Below are 22,359 nucleotides of genomic sequence, written 5' to 3' on the forward strand. Positions count from 1 at the left end.
TTCTGACACTTTGAGTAGGGTGCTCTCTGAACACCATACACAGGTGACAAGATCTCATGCCTTCTCAGCTCATATTTATGTCATCATTTAACTGTGTCTGTTCATTTTTGGATCAGTGTCTGCAATTCAGGGGCTCTTTCCATTCTCCAGTGTCCTTCACTGGACTTTCAGGGATAAAAATGCATTTAAAGATGTCCAATTCCATGATAAAATGAAAATTTTCTTCTAACATTGTTTGCAAAATTGACAGCTCTACTTAACAGAAGCCATTAAATTATTTACAAAGTAGCAGCTCCTCTTTTAAAAAATAGCCTTTTTTGGGGCATGAAAAATAAAGTAGTTGATAACCAAGAGATAAGCCATTTGACTTCTTCTTTGTGTGCCCAGCATGGTTTGCAGAGCCAATTCTGTACAATCCGATGTTTACAGAGCAATCCTAATGTACGACCTCCTTAGGCAACAGGGCCACAAGAAGCCTTTAAAACGCTGAAGCAAGCATTTAATCAGAACTCTTCATGCTGATCTTTGAAAAATTCAATACATTAAAAAAATGTAACTCCTTCTAAAGATAAAATATCAGTTTTTTGCTTCAGGAGTTGCAAATATATCCCAATGAACTCCCAGTGAACCACAGAGACTTCAGACATACTGCTCTTAAAAAAAGAAAAAAAAAAGTAAATAGTAGGGGTTTTCTGAAAGAAACAAATCAAGGGTCTGATGAATTGCAAATGGCTAAGCAAAGAGAGTGCTGTAAAATAGTATATTTTAGTAATAAGCCAAACATCCTCACTTTTTTAAGCATTTAAAGAAATTATTTTTTAACTGAATAGCTATTACCGTGTGAGTAAGCTTGTATCTCCTTTTTTAATTTATTTACTATCTTATTTTATTTTATTCTGTTGAAATCAAGCTCTCTTGCTTTTGTGAGGTTTAGTTTGTTTTGTTTTGTTTTAAGGCAAATAACTGCTGCAGGAGGCCTGAGATTGAGCAGGAGCTCACACATTATCAAGTTGCTCTACCTTAACTCTACCCCAGGCTTTCTCAAACTACAGGAAGGTATTTCTAAAGCCACTGAGTAAAATTCTACTGGCATCAAAATAAGTGGAAGCTCCAATTTCTCACTGAATGTGGTCAGCTCTTTTTTCTGGCTACCATTGTTTTCCTGAAATTGTCTTTCTAAATAAAGAGATTCTAATAAAATTGTTTAGTTTCAACAAACTTCCGCAGGGAAACTGCACAGCTTTGCTTGTGTGTGTGGAAAGAATATAACTCCAAACTTCTTGGCTTCTTTTGGTCTAGTTTTCACTGGCTTCTTATTTTTAGATTATTGATGTGTTGTCAAGGCCTAGTGATGACGTTTTCATTTGACAAAAAAATTGTTGAAATACTGTTTTATAGTACTTTTAAAACTCATTGAGAACAGCTGTTATTGCTGAGAGAGCTGGAAAAAATACATTAAATCAAAATATCTCCCATTTGTGTTGTAATTTAACAATTTGATACCTGAGAAGATAAAGCACTTCAATCACTACTAAGTAGAAGCAACCCTTGATGGTAGCATAACATGTCATTATTTCACTAGCTGGCTATTAGGCATATTATCATCAGCAAAACTGTTTTAGTGGGTGTGCCAGGAAATCTAAGAATTAAAATAAAAGTTATGTGATAAAACTAAAGACATAGCTAACCCCCACCACCTTTTTGTTTTGTTTTGTTTTTTGTAGTGTAGACAGTTATATGTCACTCTGCAGCCTTCTGCAGCTTGCAGTGAAACCTGTCTTTAAAATCTTCTGCAAATGGAAATTCCAAGTTTTTCCTAGCTCCAGTTGAGATTTCAATCTCTGCTACTCATTTGCTCTGCTAGAATCATGCACAAAATTAAGCTAGCCACTGTATAGGCTGAACAGTTCATTTTAGATCTCCCTGGAGCCTAAATAATCAGGTTCCTTAAGAACTACCCTAGCAGTGCCAATATTATTTAATTAAAGAAACCTAAAGAGGTGAGTCTTACAGGGTGATTCAGATGTGGTAGTACCAAGGTGTGATGGGTCACCAGCACAAAGAGGCAGAATAAGCAAGGATTTGCTTCAATTGCAGGCCCATTCACTTCAAAGACTTGACTAGTGTCCCAGCAATAGAGATCTTGCACCTCTAGATTTTATCAGGTTTCCCAAATCAGGTGAAGTTTTCCTGGTAATCTTGGCAGAGGGCAAGCGTCTCTCCGCTCAGCTGCCAGAGTGTGTTAACAAGCTGGAGTGCCAAGGTACAAGATGAGCAACCTAAGGCTGCTGTTGCTCAGTAATTACAGTAGGCACAGGAGGGAGGACATTCCTGGTGACTAGGCATTTTCTTTGTTTGGTAAGTGCTACTTTAGACGAGGGATTTTTTTTTTTTTTTTTTTTTATTTTAAGTGACTCTCCAGAAATGCCTGTTCTAAAGAAAAGACGGTCAAAAGCTCTGGGGTCTATGTTCCAGAGCATCTCAGTGAAAGCATTCAAGGAAGACCTGATTATTCTTAAGTGATGCTCTAGAGACTCCATGGAGGCAAAAGTGCCTCTGGCACTGCAAGCCCCAACCCACCACGGGCAAAGCAGGCGCTGCTGAACTTGCGTGTTCCTTCAGCTGCTCTTCTTGATGCCTGTGAACAGGGCACACCCTTTGCCTGGCACTTCCAGCCCAAGGACCCAGCAACCCTGCTCCCATCTTCCTCCCTCTGGGCATCCTGAGCAGGGAGAAGTGCCGGCCAGACCAGAGGAAGGTAGGCTCAGGGGAGAAGAAAACCATTTCAGGGGGTTAATTGAAGGGGTAATACATCTGCAAACACAAGATGTCGAATAGAAGCTTGTAAATTGATGCTGCCAGCTGGAAGCCGACCAAACTGATAAAGGAGGAAAGAAATTATGGGTTAAATGTTTTGGATGCTAAATGTTTGGAGTTCAAAGAGGAGCTCAAGGAAACTCACAGCCACCAAGTCCATACAAAGAGGCTCTAGGGAAACACAAGACTTCTGTAGGACAGCTTTATCCCAAATAGAGTATCCAAAAGGGACTGGTTTGTACAAGTGGTTAAGGGATATCTCCTAGCACCTGTGAGCTCTGTGCAAGGGAAGGCCATGCTCACAGGTCAGCTATGGCTGAGGGACAGATGGAGTTGCTTTTCACAGGCAAATGAATGAGAAGTTCATCTGCCACCACTGGGTTGGAAGAACAACCTGTAGCTGTGGATATATTTTCACTGCTTGGTAAAAGGAAGCTACTCCTCCAGGTCAGGAGCTGAGGGAAAGCAGAGAAAGTCTGGAAGTCACTCTGCCTTCCCTGGACCATCAGCTCCTGTCCACATGACAAGGGGGGTACTGTATCTGATGGCAACCCAGCTTTCACTAGGTGTATAAGGACTGAGGGATTGTAACTAGAAACTCCTGCCTAAATCCTGGGGAGAACACACCATTAGAAGGATACTTCCTTTTCCGAAGAAAATCTCTGGTTTGGGTCTGCATTGGCAAGTGTTTTCTATGCAGTGGACTGAGGGTAGGATAGGTATTTTTTTCCACTGGATCAGGAAGCTGCACTCAAAACAGAGGATGGGACAACAGGCTATGAGCCTCTTTGATATAACACTCTCCGTGCCAAGACCTTCTGGTGGTTTTGTGGCAAGGACCCTTGAGTTTCCAGCACTGACCTCCTCTTAGAGGCTATATACATCCAGAGACCACCTTGGTCTTCAGACAGCCTCTTTTTTTTTCAATCAGCTGAGGTCAGAGCCCTTTATAAGTGAGGTCTGCATTGTTATCCCAAACTACAGTGGGTTGCAAGAGTTGCACGAGGACAGCAAGGCATGGCTGCATATCACTAAGGCTACTAGTGCAGGAATTACATTTGCAGGTGGGAAAGTCTTGGTTGGAGTATCAACACTTTTTGAGCAGGTGCACAACTATGCCACAGTGCTGGAGCAAGGCTAGAGTTCAAGAGTTAGCTAATTGTATCTCTCTCAGAAAGGAATTGCCTCAGACCAGTTAATTTGTCAAGATAACGAATTGCAGCAATTCTCCTCATTTGGAGCTGGGCCACTAACACTGATCTGAACTGTATTTAAACTCTTGATGACAAAGACTGAAAAAGATATTGCAATACTGGAGGTACAGGTTCCTAAAGCAAAACTGCAATGTACAGCTGGAGCTGAGAGGCAGCAAGGGCATGCGAGTACACATCCTGCATATCCCTTAGATATGAAGAAATTCCCTGGGGCACTGACTCCGGTTCCTGGGCAGGAAGAGTTCATCTTGAATCTTTGGGAATGACGGAGGTCCAAAAAGGATAATACATTACCCACCAAGTCTCAGTTTCTGCAGCGTGAGATAACACAAGCAGAATTTTTACTTCCGCCTTTCCAAAAAGAAACAAGCAAATAAACAAAAAACCCCAACAAGCAAGCCAAAAACCCAGACCCCAACAGTTTCAAGTTATTTCAAGTTATTGAAGGTCTTCTGGTAGCCACAAGAAAAGTCTCCTCTGAGGGCCTGATGCTGTGATTCTCATGGTGCTGTATTCTCCCAAGCTTCAGGTTGCTATCACCTTTTTCTTTTTTTTTTTTTTTACTGTGCAGTAGTAGATGAGAACAAGTTTGAAGGAGAAGAAAAGCAGAAGAAAGCTTCAGTAAAAATGCAGACTTAGCTCTATGACTATCCTGGGTTTTTGCTGAAAGTGAAGAAGACAGCATCATGTAAAATAAATTGATGTATGTTCTTGTGCCAGACCTTCTCCTCTGGTTGCCAGATGTTATGTCTCCACAAGAGAAATGTGGACCAGAATAAATCCTGCATATTGGCTCATGGAACTGAAAAGAATCAGGGATGTGCAATATCATCCCTGAAGGATTCTCAAGAAATGCTTAAGTTGGGAAGTTGGACCAGCTTTCCCTGGGCTTCACTAGGGTGCTCCAAAGAAATCAGAAGAAAGTTTCTGCAGTTACTGGCATCTCCTATGAGTGCAGTAGGACACAATGAAGTTTCTTCCATTTGTGCTCCAGCAGTGCTTTTTGGTGTTAGAAAAATCAGGAGTGTTCTCAGAAATGATTTCATGCTGTTAGGTTACGCAGAAATAATGCTGGGTAAAGACAGAGAGGTATGCAAGACCTTTGGCAAAGACAAACTGACTCTAGCCTTGCAGCTTGTTTCTGAATATTCCTGCTGAATGGTCTACTTAGGAATGAAATTGCTTTCTTTCTCATGCTATTCAGAATAATCGTTCTCTACCTGTAAGTCCACTTAATTTAGAAAAGCTGCGTGGCTTTTATTTTGGAATAAGTGCATCCACAGGCAGAGTTCTTTCAAAATAGCTAATCTGGTCATTGCCACATGTAAACAAGCCCTTATAAATTGATGGGGATGGTAAAGAACTTGTGAAGGTATGGCCCAGGACTTCTTACTCAATTTGCAAGCACTTACTTAGACTTGTCTTCCTCAGGGCTCATATGGTGATCAATGGAGCTTACAGAGAGCCGGGTTCAATTTAAACAATGTTGTCATATGTTTGAAAAAGAAATGAGCTTTTGAAAACTGTCTCTGCTTGTTCTCCCATCAAGTTCCAAGTCTATCATGCTTGAGTTGATCCTCACTTTCAAATACCACAGCCAAGGGGTGATCTGGGATTTAGGAGATCTCAGAAGTGTTGATATCCCATAACATTGGGTCTATGGCTGGTAGGGGCTGGAGATGAAATGCTAGCAGTCTCTTCTAGAACATGTACATGACTGATAAAAGTGTAACTTTGTCACTTGCAGCTAGTTTCTTGGCTCTGGCTAGAGCAGAAATGTCCTGCTGTGTGTGGATTGCACAGAGACTTAAATATTAAGGTAGAAAGCTAGAGAAAGAACAGATCTTTGCACAATGCATTATGTCAACTTTTGCAGTATGTAGGCTGCTTATCTGTTTTTCTTCCCAATAATTTTCTGCTGCTGGAATGTTCTTGGGAAAGAAAAGGCCATTTCAGACTGGAAATCTGGGCTGAGATTGCTCTGTGTTTGTGGTGGCTTAGTGCATGTGGCCACACAGCATAGCAGCAGCAAGAGCTATGTGGGAGATGCAAAGTGACCTAGATCAGCACCCCTAATTCCTGCAGCTGTGCTAGTTTCATCCTCTGCAAGTGTGATGTGAACCAAATATCCGTCATGTAAGTGACTGACCTTGTTTTCTTGGAGAAACCTGTGTAAAAAAGGATATAACAACACTCTTGACACTTACCTCACAGGATGTTGTGAAGCTTAATTAAATGTGTGCAAAAGCATTTTGAGATCCTTAGATGAAAGATGTTTTTATAAATGCAAATTATAATAATTATGGCTAGTAACCACCAGCAACTACTGAAACAATTAATTCAGGTTGCCACAGGCCATCACAACAACGTGTGCAAAGAGGCATCAGCCATTTAATGACATATGTGTTGCGTGAGAACTCAAGGCCTTAAAAATGCTGTAAACAAAGAGGGAAAAACTAGACACTCGGGGCTTGCCCCTCCTGGGTGCAGTTGGTGGAAGTTTCCTCTGTTGCTTCCATCACCTCCGTGCTTTCATTACAACCCGTTCCCAAGGAGAGGAGCCCACCTAAAAGATTTCATGAGTGGGATCATTTTAAGTCCTGATGATTTTTATATTTAATGTTGGAAGGAAACAGAAAATGACTGCAAATAGCTTGGCTCAGAAATATTGGGACAAATGTAAATATATCTCTGTTTTTCCTCTAATTGTCCCTCTCACCCCCCAGCCCAGCCTGCTTACAGCATCACAAAATAGACTTTGGCTACAGGGTATTATCCAGCTGACTTTCCAAGGGTGAAAACAAAAGCTAAGCAATCAAGATGTGTCTGGCCAAATACTTAAAGGCCCAGTGCACACATTTAGTTGTCAACTGACTGAAATCTGAACCATTTTGCTCAGCCTTTCTTGTTGCTTCAAACCTGATTTGGGCTTAAATAGCTAAAACCTACAGGTGTTTAAATGCCCTCCCTTGTCAGCAGAACAGCCTCATCAGACATGGTCTGAGGATGTGGTCAGACTGGAAGAGATATCCAAAGACCCCACAGGTGAATCCCAAAGAGCAGAATAGCCCACCTGTGCCCCTCAGGCTTATTTCATTGCTCACCTTTAAAGAAGAAAATTCAGAAGAGTAGTAGTTACTAAGCATCCAACTTAGCAAAGCAATTAGGCTAAATGCACTGCAGCTAGAAATTTAAGCAATGCACTGAATTTAATTTGAGAATTCATGGTCATAAGACTGAAACCTCTAACATTTAACCTAGCAGTAAATTAAATCAGCTTTCTGATCAAGTGAAAAATTTTATGCTATTGAAGTTTGAAAGTGTGAAGCACACATTTATTAGAAGAAGCTTTTTTTCTTCTTCTTTTAATGAAGAAAAACTTGGGACCAGTTAGCTTCCTAATCCAAATAATGGAAAAATGGGAATACTCTCTGTAAATAAAGCCCAAATTACAAAACAGTATTGCTATCTGGCCCCTGCCAGACTAATGTGCTCATATTCGGTGAGTTTCAAGATAAAAAAATGTTACTCATGCTGGAAGGTTGTAGAGACTAAACTTACTCTGATGTCAATGAGTTTGGTACCTCCTGAGTTTAAGAGGAGCTAGCTTCCCGTGTACTGAAAGTAAAACTGATTATAAGCAGCTTTTCAGCCTCTTTAAAAATCCTGACTCTCTGAAATACCATTTATGCTTTAAGAATTGGTATACTAAGTTGAGAATTTCTAGGGTAAGTTTTCATAGAATGAGAGCCAAGTTTTTATGGGGGCTGTCTGTGTTTATTTCTATTAGAAAATTCTAAACGTTGGAGTAATGCAATAAAACATGCTACACAATAGGTACGAACAGTGGATTGTTTTTAAGCCTATAAAGACGAAAACTTTATTGTGATGTGTATATATGCAAGTTGTGTATTTGCACACAAATGCACACCTACATATCTCCACTCAACTTGAGCACCGACATCCTGTTGTTAAGCTCTCTTAATGACACTTACACAGTGCTCTGTTCAATGTCTCTGTAGGCTAAATCCTACAATATGAGATAAAACTTGGATGCATTTTCTAAATGCACCTCAAGGCACTAGGACATAAAAGAAGTTGGAGTATTAGAGCACGTCTTGTTTTAACCATCTCCGGAGCACCCTGACTGACACTTTACAATTTACAAGAAAGGTGTGGCTAATAAAGCCACTGAAGCAGATATAAGGGCAGGTCCTCCCTGATAGGCATTTATGGCCTGCCACTCACCTGCTCCAGCACTTTGCTGCACAGACTTGCTGATAACCACCAGCACATTCTGTGGTTCGGGTGCCCAAAGGCCTTAAAGCTGCTGCGACTCTATCGGCATCTTCAAACCCTGACTGATGGGTTGACACTTTCCTTCCCAGCCCTTTCCATTAGAAGTGGGAAAATGTAAGGCTTTGGAAAGAGGACACACTACACTTCATACGCCCTTTCAAAGAGGAAATGCAGCCTTGTAGAAACAGTGTGTGTTTCATTCCCAGGCTGTTCCTTCCACTCCCTGAGAAGATCATCATCTGACTGGTATCCCTCAATTAGAGAGTGGCATGAATACCAGGGTGTTGTGTTTTTTTTTCAAAAAAAGAAAGCCTCACAGAAGTAGTTTACACTATACACTGCCTTCTGCAAACACAAATATTTTCTCCCTGCCTATTTAAATAAACTCCATCAGCAGGAGCAGTGGCTGCAGAAGCTGCTTGGGAAGCGCAGAGTCCTGGAGGGAGCTGTGGGCATGCTCCTGATGTTACTCCTGCTTCTAAAGCTAACCAGGAGGAAAGTCCATGGGAAGCACTGCAAAGAACCAATGCCTGATGCCAGAGTGAAAAACAAAAAACAAAAAAACCCCCATAGCTCCTGCTGGAGTCCCTTCACCACCCCATTTTGTTCCTTTTCTTGCTCTTCACATTGAAGTAGACAATAGGATTTTAGAGATAAGATTCTGCCTCAGCTAGATGCTCACCTTTTCAGAAAAAAAAGAAAAAAAAATAAGACAGCATTGCTTATCAGCCACTCCTTTCATCATTTAAAGTTCATTTTGTATCCATGGAAAGCAATTTATGTCCAATAGTGAACCTAGCCCTTACAAAGCATCCTTCCACATTCCTTCATTGCCACAGCTTTTTTCTTCCTTACATGCCACCACCAGTTCTTCTCACACAGCTGTGCATCACAGGTTATTCCTGTGTCCCTGTAGTCCTTCCTTGCAGTATGACTCTACTCTTGCCTCTTCTCTGACTTCGGGTAGAAACTCTTCTGTGCACTTCACACTTTGTGGGACATTTTTGGACTAATTTCGGCTGCAGGTGGAAACTCAGCCCATTGCAGGGAGAAGGGATCAAGTGGGAAAGAAACTGTCACCATGGTTCTTCCTGATCTATAAAGAGTGCTTGAAGCAATAGCCTCTCTATGAGAAGAGTGCTGGGTTGAAAGCAGGCTTACAGCTCTCTGCTACTTTCAGGTTTATTTTACTAAAGATTTTGCTTCACAATCAGAAACTATTTACCTTTGGACTCACCTAAACTAACTCGGGGTGAGAGTGCCATGTGAGCAGGTTGCGCCTGGCTCTGGAGCCCAGGGTGCTGATGGAGCATGGGTTAGAGCCAGCTTTAATGGCCAATACTGGGGATTTCTTGAACTGCTAGCCTAGTTGCCATTTCCATCTGCTTCCTCCGTACCACAAAAAGAAGAACCTGTCCTGAAACCAAATGTGAAAATAAGGAGCTCTTCAGTTTATATTTCTGAAGTCAAAATAGATGTGTAGGATAGCAGGAACTTTTAAGCCTTCACCAGTACCAGTAAAACCAAAGGTTTAATCACTGCTACTTAAAACATTCTGAAGTGAAAGACAGCTAGGATTCAAGTAAACTGAAGTATAGGAGACAGCTTTCTAGGCAAGCTGAGAAGTGTAAGGAGTAGAACATACTCATGGCAACTCTTACTATGAAAATGGTCAAAGGTTACTTCACAATCTTGCTTGCTGGAGCCATTTAATCAGGCACCTTTTCTATTCCTAATGCCTATAATTATCTATTATAAAGACAAAGTCAAATTGGCACATGATACTTTTCTTCCCCTACCCCCAGCTTGAAGGGGGGCAGGGCTACCAAATTTTGAAAGTCTTTGGTCTCCTAAACAGAACTGCAGCTATCCAGCTTGGGGAATTGTAGTAGATAATACTACCTGGGATCCTTGTCTTGGTGAGGATTACACTGGGCTGAGCAGTATGTGCTCAGGACTAACCACTCCTGTGTCATGCAGTTACTAGAAAACTGGAAGTAGCTGAAAGAAAAGCCAGCATGCTCAGATGCTTATCACAACAGCATGGTGATACTTAAGATTTAATCTATCACTGTAAAAAAACCCCACAACACCAAGTTCAAGCGATGCTCCCAACCTATTCCATCTCCAAGGAGAAAAGAGGAAGGCAAAGCTGAATCCAAATGATCTTTTCTGCACAACACATTCCCTAATCCTGGTGAAGGCCAAGTTGACCTAGTCATTATGTTGACCTGATCTAAATCTGATTATAGTTAATTGTGGAAACATTTCCAGTTCCAAACATAAGGGGAAAAAATGCTATCCTACAAGTATTTGAGGTATTCTAAATACTAGAGGCAACTGATTTTTACTTTAAAATTGTACTAACTTTCAAAATTCTCCTGTAACCAAAACCTATTTGCTACCTTTGCCATCTCGTTTTGGTAAAAGCCTGAAAAATGTTTAAAACAACTGCAAACTCCCTTATCTATGTCATGCTTTTACTTTTTATTCATCATGTATACCACTGATATACCAAAATAAGGTAGTATTTCAGACATTAAAAGTTGCTTTAAAACTGTTTTTTAAGTTTTTATATCCTTTTCTTCCAAATGAGTGGAAATTTGAGTTACTTTTCTAACACAGTATTTTAACCAATATGTGCAGGACTCATCTATAAGTGTCAACATCAGCAGGCATCAACTTACATCAGTAATTTAACATTTGCATATGGGCAAAGCAGTTTACCTCCTGCGGACTGCAAATTACTAGTAGTGTTGACTGTTTCTTTCGTCCCAAAATAGAGTGTCAGATAAGTGTGTGCATAAGCTCTTGTCCTGGTTTTGTAAATATTACACTTCTGCAACAACTGCAGCACCAGGAACCTGAGACACACTGAATGAAATGCAAACAGACTTATCTGTTAGTAAATAACTTCAATTAGGTGAAAGAAAAGCCTGAAATAAAATGGTTCATGCTTTCTTCAACCTTCTTCTTCCTCTCAGTTGTATCCTGTATTATTCCTGAGTCTAAAATGAGAAGTTTAGGATTTGGTGGCATCCCTATGCCCTCGAGTAGCCTTTGTGTATCATGGTTGTTGTCACACTGACACCTAATGGCAGATATGAACCAGAGTATTACAGCTGATTTCCCAGGGGTGCCTTTTTACCCTGTGTTGTAAAAATTCTTTCTGATTATAGAAAACAAGCAAGCTTAGAAAATGGGACTTCACCTGACAGCATGGTGAACCTCTGAGAGGGCAGGGCTGGAAACCAGCAGGGAGAAGCTGAGGGTGCAGTGCTGAATCCGTATGGCAAGAGCTGAGGGGCTGTGGCCTATGGCTTGGATGCTGCCAAAACGATGGGCAGCACCTCACAGAGACCTCACACTGTTCCCAAAGGAAAACAAAACCACTGAAGGCTAAAATGAGATGGCCAAAAACAGACGTCCATGGTGAAGGCTGGAAAGGTCTAATTTCATCCAGTGTTGTTTCTGATCCTGACAAGTGGGTAACAGATCTCTCAGACACACAGAGGAATAGGTTGGAACAGTGTAGTTGATAATATATGAAAAAAAGGCATTTAGGAAAGCTCATGTTTCCTTCATCCTCTTTTGAGGAAATCAGGAATTTTTCCTGAATGTTTTACTTTTCAAATTCTGTTTATTATGATGGTCAGAGCAGAGTGCTGTGCCCCTAGTTCTGCTCTCACATACTTAAAGGTGAAGTCAGTGGGACCATCTGGGCATGCACTGCAGCAGACTATGCCCACTGAGCTTTGTATTTTAGACTGTGAGCTAAACATCTCCCTGTTTGGCAGCTAAAAGCAAGGGCTTGAGGTAAGCATTTTGTGGCTGGATTTCTTTGGCCACAGTGCATCCTATGTAGGTAAAATAAATAATTAATTGCAGCCATTCCCTTTCATCTGGTTAAGAGAAGTTTGTATTATTTAGGCAGAAGTGTGGTGAAATGTAGAAACAAACTTCAAGTGATGATTCAGAAGAAGTTTAGACCAGGTCTCAAATCCTTCCGTCCATGAGGAAGGAGTGAGTTCCAGAGGGAGTTCCTGTAAGGCTCCTGATGGTTCATGAAGGGCAATGCTCCGATGTGATTCTGCTGGGGTCATCCTGCAAAGTCTCTGGGATTACCCCAGAATCTCCCCTTCACCTGGTTCACTCTGGCATATTTGGATATCTCCAAAGGGAATTTCCAGCAGTAAGAAAATTAGCAAAGGAAATGACTAAATTTAGCAGAGATATATGAATAACCATAGCATAATGTAGCAGTAAGTAGGTTACATCAAGGAAAAAATATATGCTAGCAGTTGTTATTAAACAGTGTTATATTTCTTAAAAAAACCCATATGTTATGCATAGGTTTTAAATGTAATTCTATGGGAAAAAATATTGTCTTCCCTGTTCCTTTACAGTGGAAGTTTTGGAACTGTCAGTGAAGTGGTTAATCCATGAGATCTAATTTATGTGAGAACTATACCCTGACTTTTAACTGATCCTATGGTATGACTCAGAGCTGTCACTGGGGAAGGACAGCAAGAAAGTCCTTGTAACTCCTGCCTCTGGTTCCTTATAAGAAGCCCGGTCCAAGCTCTGAGCACCGAGCACCATCCAGACGGGGCTGGTGGAGCAAGCCTCCCTGCTAACATCAAACACAGCCTTGCAAAAACATTCAAATATAGGCAAGAGCTTGAGGTGGCAGGGGGTGTGGAGCTGTGCCCTCCTAGAGGGTAGAGGAGAAGTAGGGACATGGGTGTTGGGAGCCCAAACAACTGCCAGGGAAGGTGGGTGTTAGAGCCAGGTCTTGGGCTGGGAGGGCAGGAGGCATAAATCAAGCTGCATCTTTGGTTATCATAAAGATGAAAAGGTGGGACCTGCAGTGTACCTGCAGTAATTAACTATAACAATCACCATACATACTTATAAGCTATTATTAATTATATCTTTTAATCATATTATAATATTTTGCCATTTCATCATATCAGCGATGCATAGATAATCAATGTTGCTTCACGATCTGTTTTTGAGACTGAATTTTACAGTTTGAAGTCCAGCATGAGTCAGGACTTTTCGTATCTTAAATGCTGTGAAAAATACTATTGGAGGGCAGGTATTGTTCATGCATGAGTCCAGGAGCTGCAGCAGTCTCATGGCCCTGAGATTTAAAGTTAAAAGAAGACTCAGTACAGACTAACCATCAGGAAGGTTATTTAGGAAAAAGATATTTCAAATAGCTGATATACAGAGTGTATGTTGAGGGAAGGAAAAAGTCAGTAACTCTGTATGTACTTTCTGCCTTGTATTAGGCCCTGTTGGTCAATTTTTCACCAACACTCATCCTTAAACAGCCCATCTCTTTTTTTCTTCTAGCCAAGTCTGGCACTTCAGAAAGCACAAGCCTGACAACAGCAATGGGTGCAAACCTTGCTCTTGGGCCCTGCTTAGCTTTTCCCTACGCCTTTCACTAGCAATATCCTAATTAGAATGTCACCAACACTGAGACAGGATTTGAACTGGGAACTTGGTTTTGTTAGGCTGAAAGCATTCAACAAGGACTAACATCAGGTCATTAAACACCTTCGCTTTTGTTGCGGGAGTTTTTCAGGGATGAAATGTCAAGCAGTCTTGTGCTGGAGGAAGACAGCCTCAACCTCTGAATTTGCCACGGGCAATTCCACGGTATCGCCACTTAAAGGCCTGTGGCATGGCTGGGGACTAGTGAAAGCAGGGGCAATAAATAAATAAATTAATTTCAACATTTCTGCTTGCCTCTTTGATTGGAAAGCAGAAGTGCAACGAACGATGTTTACAGGAGTTGGTCCTTCTGAGCACAGGAACCTACAGTCTTCTCCTGGTGTTGACCACACTGTATCTGATCACTACTTTTGAAACTCACTTGCACGGGGAACATTTGGTAGTAAGTTCTCAGGAGGCCATTACAAAAAGACTGAAAAGTTGAAATAGTACAATCAAATGCTAAAATTGACACCTCGCATCAGCCCACCATTATACCCCTTTTCCCATTCCTCTGCTGTCATGCCACTGATGTGATGAATTGCAGCCTGTCACATCACGTTACGTTAGGCAGAACAAACAGGACAAAACACATACCAACTGCCATGCAAATATGTGTTTGCCAAATCTTTTCGGCGCGGAGAAATGCAACTGGCGAATTCCCTATCAGAAAACCAGAGGTTCAAGGATGGCTCCAGGGTGTGTGAGACAAACACGCCCCAGACACACTGTGAACACACAGATACGCAGCTCCCTGCCAGCTACAGCTATTATGAAAGCACCTCCTGCTGTGATTATTTATTGTTCTTTCAGAAAAAAAGAAAAATAAAGCAGCAGCGAAGTCTGTGGCTGCTTATGTCATGAAGCAAAATATAAATACGTAATAATTAATCTAGTGCTTGTGCTCAGATTTGGAGCTATTTTTATGGCTGGCCAGATTTTGGCTGTGTATGTGTAAACATAACACCCACTCATACACACACACACGTGCATACTATGAGATGTGTGAATATACATTATGTGGCTTTTAACTGCAGTCTTTTAGCCTACATGTGGGCCTTTTGAAGCTAATGGGAGATTTACCAGGGGCTTTTTCACAGAGCTGTAGGCAAGACTGGAATCCAGAACATATGAATATTATACTATAATGATACAGTATAAATCATCTAGTTTGACCTACAGTGAATTAGAGGCCATTAAATTTCATCCAGGTATCCTACATTGAGCCAGAAAAACTTGTGACTAATGCATAAACTGTATTTGGCTAAAACCTGTTTCCCAGAAAGGTATTCATTTAGTCTCCCTGTAAAGACACTTTCCATGCATCGAGATCTTTGACAGTTGGTTTCAACAGTTATGTTAAATACATGTGCTATTAATTTGTATTTACTGCAGTCTATGGAGCCAATGCTGAGAAGTCAAATTCATACTTAAATTCTGTGCTATAATGTCAATGGATATTTGAGTGCTAACTTGCTTCGTTTTACTTCAACGCCATGCAATGGGCATCCCTTTGAGAACCTTTATGCTGAACTATGCTTTATCTTGTACCATTCTTACCCAAAGAACATCTGTGAACTGTTTGCACTTTTGTAACTTACTTCCTGATATGTTGCCACAGAAAATACATTGTTTACTTTTTAATTAGTGTCATCATTCTTTTCTGACTTTAGAGAATCAGCTTTGCTGGAGGTTATAGGGATAAGAAGGAAATACGCTGAAAAGATCTGAGATGAGAGACCTCATATACCTTGCAATAACCTGATTGCTAGTAGAATAAATACACATCAGAAACAGACAACTTTAGATCTTCAGAATTTGGAAATGATGTATTTTTTTTTTGTTTATGAATCAGTCATAGTATGTGGCAACAGATACAAAAAATTTAACTCCCTAAATATGGTTTTTCCAGTTACTAATTTTTATTTTTTCTTGTCAACACATCATTTAAAATGAAAGCAAAAAAAGGTTAATCTATGACTTTTTGGTAAGACATTTTCATATGAAATAGGGCAAAATTTTACTGCTGACAGAGATTGAAGATACGAGATATTACAGATATGAGGCTCATTAAAATTAAAATATTAAACAGAGTAGTGCCTTCGTTTCAGGCATATAATGGGGTTTTTAAATCTGGTTCTGTAGTGGGCAAGAATATGTCACAATAAAGAAGGTAAAAAATGGAATGCTATGATTATACTAAAGCTTGACACAAAACTATAAATCTCTTTCAAGTGAATATACACAGATCTTTGTGTAGACCTCTGCGGCTAAGCAAACCAGCTAGCCTTTGATGTACTTATAATTATCAGGGTCTGAGGATTATGTCTTTAGGCAAAGCTGTCTAGCAGTGGGAAGGTATAGATCAAAACTGACATCATGACACAAGCAAGCAGAGAGGTGAGATGAGGTGGAGCCAAAAATAGTTTGGCACTACTATAGACCTTAAGTAAAACAAACAACTCCACTTCTCAAAAAGAACACAAGGAGGGGATCAATCAGTGCCTTCAACCTCTCAAAAAAGTTAAATCATCATTTCTAGTTGGAAAATTAAAAATGTAATTAACAATAAACTAGACATCAGAATAAAGAAGGAGATTCAGCAGATCCATTTAGTTATCTGGGAAGATATTGTTACACTCCCAATGAGACAGGTATGCCAGATCATAAATGCAGAACTACCACCACATAACAGGCTTCCTTCTGTGCCAAAAGTGCTGGATGCCACCAGCTTCACTTGAAACCAGGGGACTTGAGCAGCCTACATCAAGTAGAGCATCTTTCCAGACCATGCTCTCTGTCATGTTTTTTGTAGAGGGAAAGAATTCTGGTAATGCCAGACCTACTAATGTGAACTTGCTAAAATCTCCACTGAAAGTCAAATGAAGATGGTGGAAATCTTGTCATTGTCTTTAGTGTGCTCTGTATGAAATGCTTGTATTAATGTGGCTTGGTATGTGCAAAAGAGTGTACTCATGAGCATAGTTAAACCATTTCAGATTACTGTGGATCTTCAAAGACACTCATCTTGTGTGGCACAGTATTAAAAAGGTGCTTGTGGAAACTTAATTTCTTGACATAGGTTAACTGCCAGTCATACTTAATCTAGGGGAGAAATCACGTTATTAGAAAAATAAAAGCAAAGAATTTGATTCCAGAGGTTTTGAGTGACTTAAACTGAAAGTCTAAATAAATAAATAGGGGATCTAACACCTACACTGACAGGAGCAGAGCTCCAAAAAACTGTAGCATAAGCAGATGTTCCCAGAGTCTTTCCAGATTGCCATTCACCTGTGTATTGGATAATATCTTTTAAGCATAAACGTTCTATGCAGTGAAATAAAAACCAAGCTGTGAAATAAAAGGCTAAGATTCTGAGATAATTTGATACTTGATAGCAAGAGAAAGATGAAAATGCCAAAAAAGAGCAGGAAACGAGGAAGGCTTTGTCATCAGCATCAGAAAGGGTACATGAGGGAGAGGAAGGAGTCTATTGCTGGACAGATGAAAGGAGGCATCTTAGATCACAACAGAAACAAATGTTACCAACTAGACTAATGCAGGGCCAGAGAAGGTTACAAAAACAGAGAGACAATTCTAAATATGGTCTTGAAATGCAAGCAGGCTCGTTCATTGGGGCTGCCAGGAACAGAGAAAGATCTGAATAAATTACAACTGATTTGGAGGTAGCAGACTGAATGCAAGACAAGACTGGTCTCTCAGACATACTGTATGGAAGACAAAACACTGTAGCATATGTCATTCTTATCACAATGAACATGTAAGGCACCCAATATAAAATACTATCACAGAACTAAGAAGTAAAATGAGTAAATTCTCCTCTTGGGGTTCAAACTAGAGACTTGTCAGTAAGGTAAATCATTTAGGGCCCCTATATTTTGAATGTCACTTTATGAACAGTGTGGGAAATTAGACCTCTCTGAGAACTGCTAAGATTTCCTACCTCACTTGCAAATATTATGGAATAACTCCAGAAATGTTTTAAAATTCTATTTTAAGAGGAAAAACCTCAAGCACTTTCTTGAGATGCTATTGAACCACCAAAATGCTAGTCAGTCCCACCGACCATTTCAGAACAATTCAATTATCTCAACATCGATGTCTTTATTAAAATTATCACTGTTAGAGATGCTGTCTAAACATAGTGTTACTAATATTCTGAATTTAATTCTAAATAGAAAAACAAGGTTTACCAATCTGCCTTCCAACTATGCAGCAGTCACCTGTCCTGTCACAACATGAATCCCTTTTGGGTGAAAGCTATTGATTTGAAGGTTAAAATCATCTTGCTAGGTCCTAATGTAATTTGTTGGATGTTGGCCTTCGGAAACTTTCTGACACTGACTAGATATGCTCTCACTTGGATATTCATTGAGCAATGATGTCTGAGAAGCTGAGTTCTTCACCTCTGTGATCATTATTAGTTATGGCATTTCCTAACAGGCTGTGCCATGCCAGTTCTTTGCAACTCAAGTTTTACATTACCAACCTACAGTTTACAGCACTGAACACTCTTCCACCACAGACAATTTTGTTCCAGGAGCATATACATGAGGTTACACCCATAAACAGAATTTATTAGTAACCTATAAATACTGTTAATATTGAAGAAAGTCCTCTCTGTTTTAATCAAGTGAAATGAGGTGCACGGCATACATTTTAGGCAAGGCTTAACGAGAACTCCCTGACCTCATTAAGGAACTTGCAGGTCTACTACAGAAACAATTCCGACAGAAAATCTTTGGCAAAGGGAACCACAGTATCTATGGCCACTGATCTGCTGATCAAATGGGAGTGGGGAAAGAGGAGACAGCTAATGCAGTCTGTGAGATGTACGGTACCATTACTTCAATCTTCTTATGCCTCAAGATCCATTTTCACAGGCTGTCAAACATAAAATTTTATGAGAATAATTTTCTTTAGAAGATTTTAATCATCTAAACAAAGCGTCTGATTCTGCCAAAACTTTAGCAGCAAGCTCACTTGATACTTCATCTTGCTCAGCAATATTCTCAACAAACTACTACAATCTGAAGGTCTACAAGTGTTTTTACCACATGCACCCAGATAGTCTTAGCTTTGAGGACAGCTTCTTCAAAACAGTGTATAGAAAATAGTAATTGTGTGACGAACTGAGAAAAGCCAAAATTCAGGTAATTTAAAAATAATCAATCAATTTTTAGTTTAATCTTGACACAAATCTTGATCTATATGAGGCATCTACTAATGATCATAGAACCATGGATGACATCTATAAATTTCAGCTGAAATTATGTTGTTGTTATACATTATTTGTAGGAACTTGAAGCATTTCTAAATTTCAGAGTTTGAAATATAGTATGTTTGAAGTGAGCCCTCTAAACAGAAATAGCTTAACAAATTAAGTATATCTGGGACAAGATGGAGCACTCTCAAGGGGTTGGGAATCAGCCAGAAGCACTAACTCATGTTATTTTCAAACAGTGCTGAGCTGAGCTTTGGGGACAGGCTAGCTCAGGAAATATCATCAGATGCTGACATATGAGAATGGTTCATGTTTATATTGTTTAGGACCAAATATGCATATGAAATAAAGTGTGGAGAGGCCAGATATTATCTAGGGAGGTGTTCAGTACAACTTGGGATCAATAGCACTGGTTGTACCCTGTTGCTTCTGTTTGCTTAAGTTGCTGCTTTCTTGTGGATACCTGAAGTGTGTGCTCCAGAAGCCTGGGGTTTGATCTGAGAAGCGTGACCATTGGTGACCTGAGTAGCTGAAAGCCCCAGAGAGCAGGGACTAGATGAAGAAGACTGGGCTTACAAGATGGTTAGGGGACAAAGACTTGTTTGAAACCTCATTTGAAAGCTTCTTGCTCTGGCATGAGTTTTTCTCCCTCTCTCAAAATGTTAAATAAATACAGTAATTTACATATAAACACTATCTTTTGTTTTCACCAGGTCCACACAAAGTTCATGCTTCATTACATCTTTTTTTCTCTAACAACAATTTATGAAATAAAAACATCATCAAGAATGTACATTGGAATAAAGTATAATAAAACAAAACCTGTGGCTGAGATTTCACACAATTAAGGTGGGATACAGGCTGCAGTGAAACAAACTCATGGGAGACTCCTGTTTACTTTCATATAAAATGAATTGGATGCAAATCCATTACTGTCTATAGACTGAATTGCAGTTACAGTTTGTCCCAGGGGCACTGGAAAGTATTTTAAATCATTCTGATAGTTAATTATTCAGCAAATAAGAACACTTTAAAGACTTTATTATATTAAATGACTTTTAATAATTTATGCTTATGGGGAGTTACAGAGGTAACTGTAGGACTACTCTGAAGTAGGGGAAGACTGCGTGCTTGTACTTTTGCAACTGAATTGTACTGACACATGTCATCTGATATGCAAGTAAGTCGTTTGGGATCACCCCAGCCTATCCCTCTTTTTGTATCTATGCCTATAATATTATCTAAGGCTCTCAGTAAACCTAAAAAAAGCCTAACTTCAGAAATCTTGTAATAATATTAGTTGGCAAGGAATTAAAGGAAGGCACAAGCTAAGGCTTAAGTTTCCTGGATTAGGTGTAACAAGATAGATAATGATCAGATACAAATCTTAGGTACCGTAGTTATATTAAGTGCAGAGGACAACTACCTATGCAGTAAAAGAAGAGAAAGCAAGGGAAATGTATCTGTACACTTTAAAGAGTGCCCAGAAACAGATGACCTAAATGAATGTCAGTTTTGGCAATCTGTGTGGTGAAAGAGCTTATTCAAAAGCATGGCTGTGGTGCAAAAAACGCTCAAAGTAACTTAAGAGTATAGGAGAGGCACTGCTTGATTTCTGCTCTGCTGGAGAGGAAAGGAAGTGATACTCTATTGCATAGCCTTGAAAGCCATGGATCTATACAATGTATAGAAACAGCCACATAAATGCACATGCCGCCTCTCTGCATTTCTTATAGATTTGCATTGGTATTCCTTATAGAACAGCAATAATCCCATTGCATGCAAAAATATTACTTCAAAGCCAGAATCTGAGCCCATCAGTAAATGTTTCAACTGAATGCTGCCAAAGCGTTCCCGGTGTAACTCCAGTTCCTGCCACAGAGTGCATGAGCAAATATTGAGATGTGAATGAAATCTCCATAACAGGCCTTTAACACTGGTTAAGATTTAACACTGAGCTAAGATTTTCAGATTCAGCCCCTACACTTAGTTCACTTTGCATAGACTGAACTTTTCTATGTAGCCATAGTAAAAGCGTTTTTCTGTTTTGTAGTTATTACATTGACACATTCCTCATGGGTACTGAAAGGCAAAGTTATGTTATTTTTATAAGCCTCTGTCTTTAGTTATGAATAAAAATACTGTCTCGCTTCAAAACAAACAATGCAATTGAAACAATCCCTCCCCTACAAATATAACACGGTGTTGTAAAGGACAAGTATTGATTTAAAAAAAAAAAGACTTTTTAAACACCCTTAATTCTTACCAATTCTAGTAGTTATTGATTCTGCATCAATGTCATTAGCCTTTTTCTTTGCCACTTCAGCTAGTGCCAATTCACCCTTATCTAGTGCAAGGTAATGGATGTCCTTTGGAAATAAAAGAGAAAAGAAAAAGATTAATTTAAAATTAATCTCATAGGAGCAACAAAAGGGATTTTAAAAGAAAGAGATTCTTTTATTATTTAGATCACAAACACTGATGCAACTGATGAACCTGCCACTACATTTTAATTCCCTTCCAATGCAAATTTATTATCCTACTTGTGCTGTTGGCAATGAATAAAACACTGACCAATCATGCACTGATAAAATTGAAGCTATTGCCTCAGTGTATGAAAGAAACTAATCTGTCTCATTTTAAGGTAACATCTCTTGGTGCAACATGAATTAAAAGAGAGTTGATAGGAGATGGTTCTGTGTAAACCAGATCTGAAGTACTGAAACTTTTCTGACTGGCAGATCCTATTTGTAAGGTGTTAAGCCTTCCACCTAGGACATGAGTTTTGGGGTAAAGCTCTTCTAGGACTAATTATTGCTTGGATATTGTCATGTTACTGTTCTTTCAGTAAGGTGATGGTGGTACTCCTTGTGCTGTAGTGGAGGTAATAAGAGCAACAATGGTTGCTCAATGGTTTTAACACCCACACGAGTAACATGATTCCTGAGTCACTCGAACCACAAGTGGCTTTCCAAAACTCTTGTTGCCTGCCATAAATAGTTGGCAATACTCTGGATGTAGCCCTTAGTCTAGGGTCAAAAATCAGAGGGCTGCAGCAGTGGCTTATCACTACACATGCTGAATTGCAAGGCTTTTTCTTTTGTGTTTACCTTTGAGGTGAAAACTACTTGTATTACATGAAGCAATGAAGCACCATTTGTGGGAGAATATAGTCCCGCTGACAAATTACAGTTTCACTGCTCTTGGTTTTGGCCCCTGAAGTAAAGTTTCATCCTTGACCATTAATAAAGAGAAAATTAACGCCTTTCTCCTTTGGCA

The 22,359-nt window shown here is 39.8% G+C and overlaps 1 protein-coding gene across 1 annotated transcript in view; it reads right to left on the reverse strand.

Moving 5' to 3' along the window:
* The window catches only part of WDPCP (WD repeat containing planar cell polarity effector), a 153,477-nt gene that overhangs the window by 21,694 nt on the left and 109,424 nt on the right, over positions 1-22,359 (reverse strand). The window contains 1 exon segment of the mRNA XM_030447531.1: positions 21,347-21,449. Within this exon segment, the coding sequence (XP_030303391.1) occupies positions 21,347-21,449 (103 nt within the window).

The sequence above is a fragment of the Calypte anna genome, chromosome 3, assembly GCF_003957555.1.
Source record: "Calypte anna isolate BGI_N300 chromosome 3, bCalAnn1_v1.p, whole genome shotgun sequence".
NCBI classification, from domain to species: Eukaryota; Metazoa; Chordata; class Aves; order Apodiformes; family Trochilidae; genus Calypte; species Calypte anna.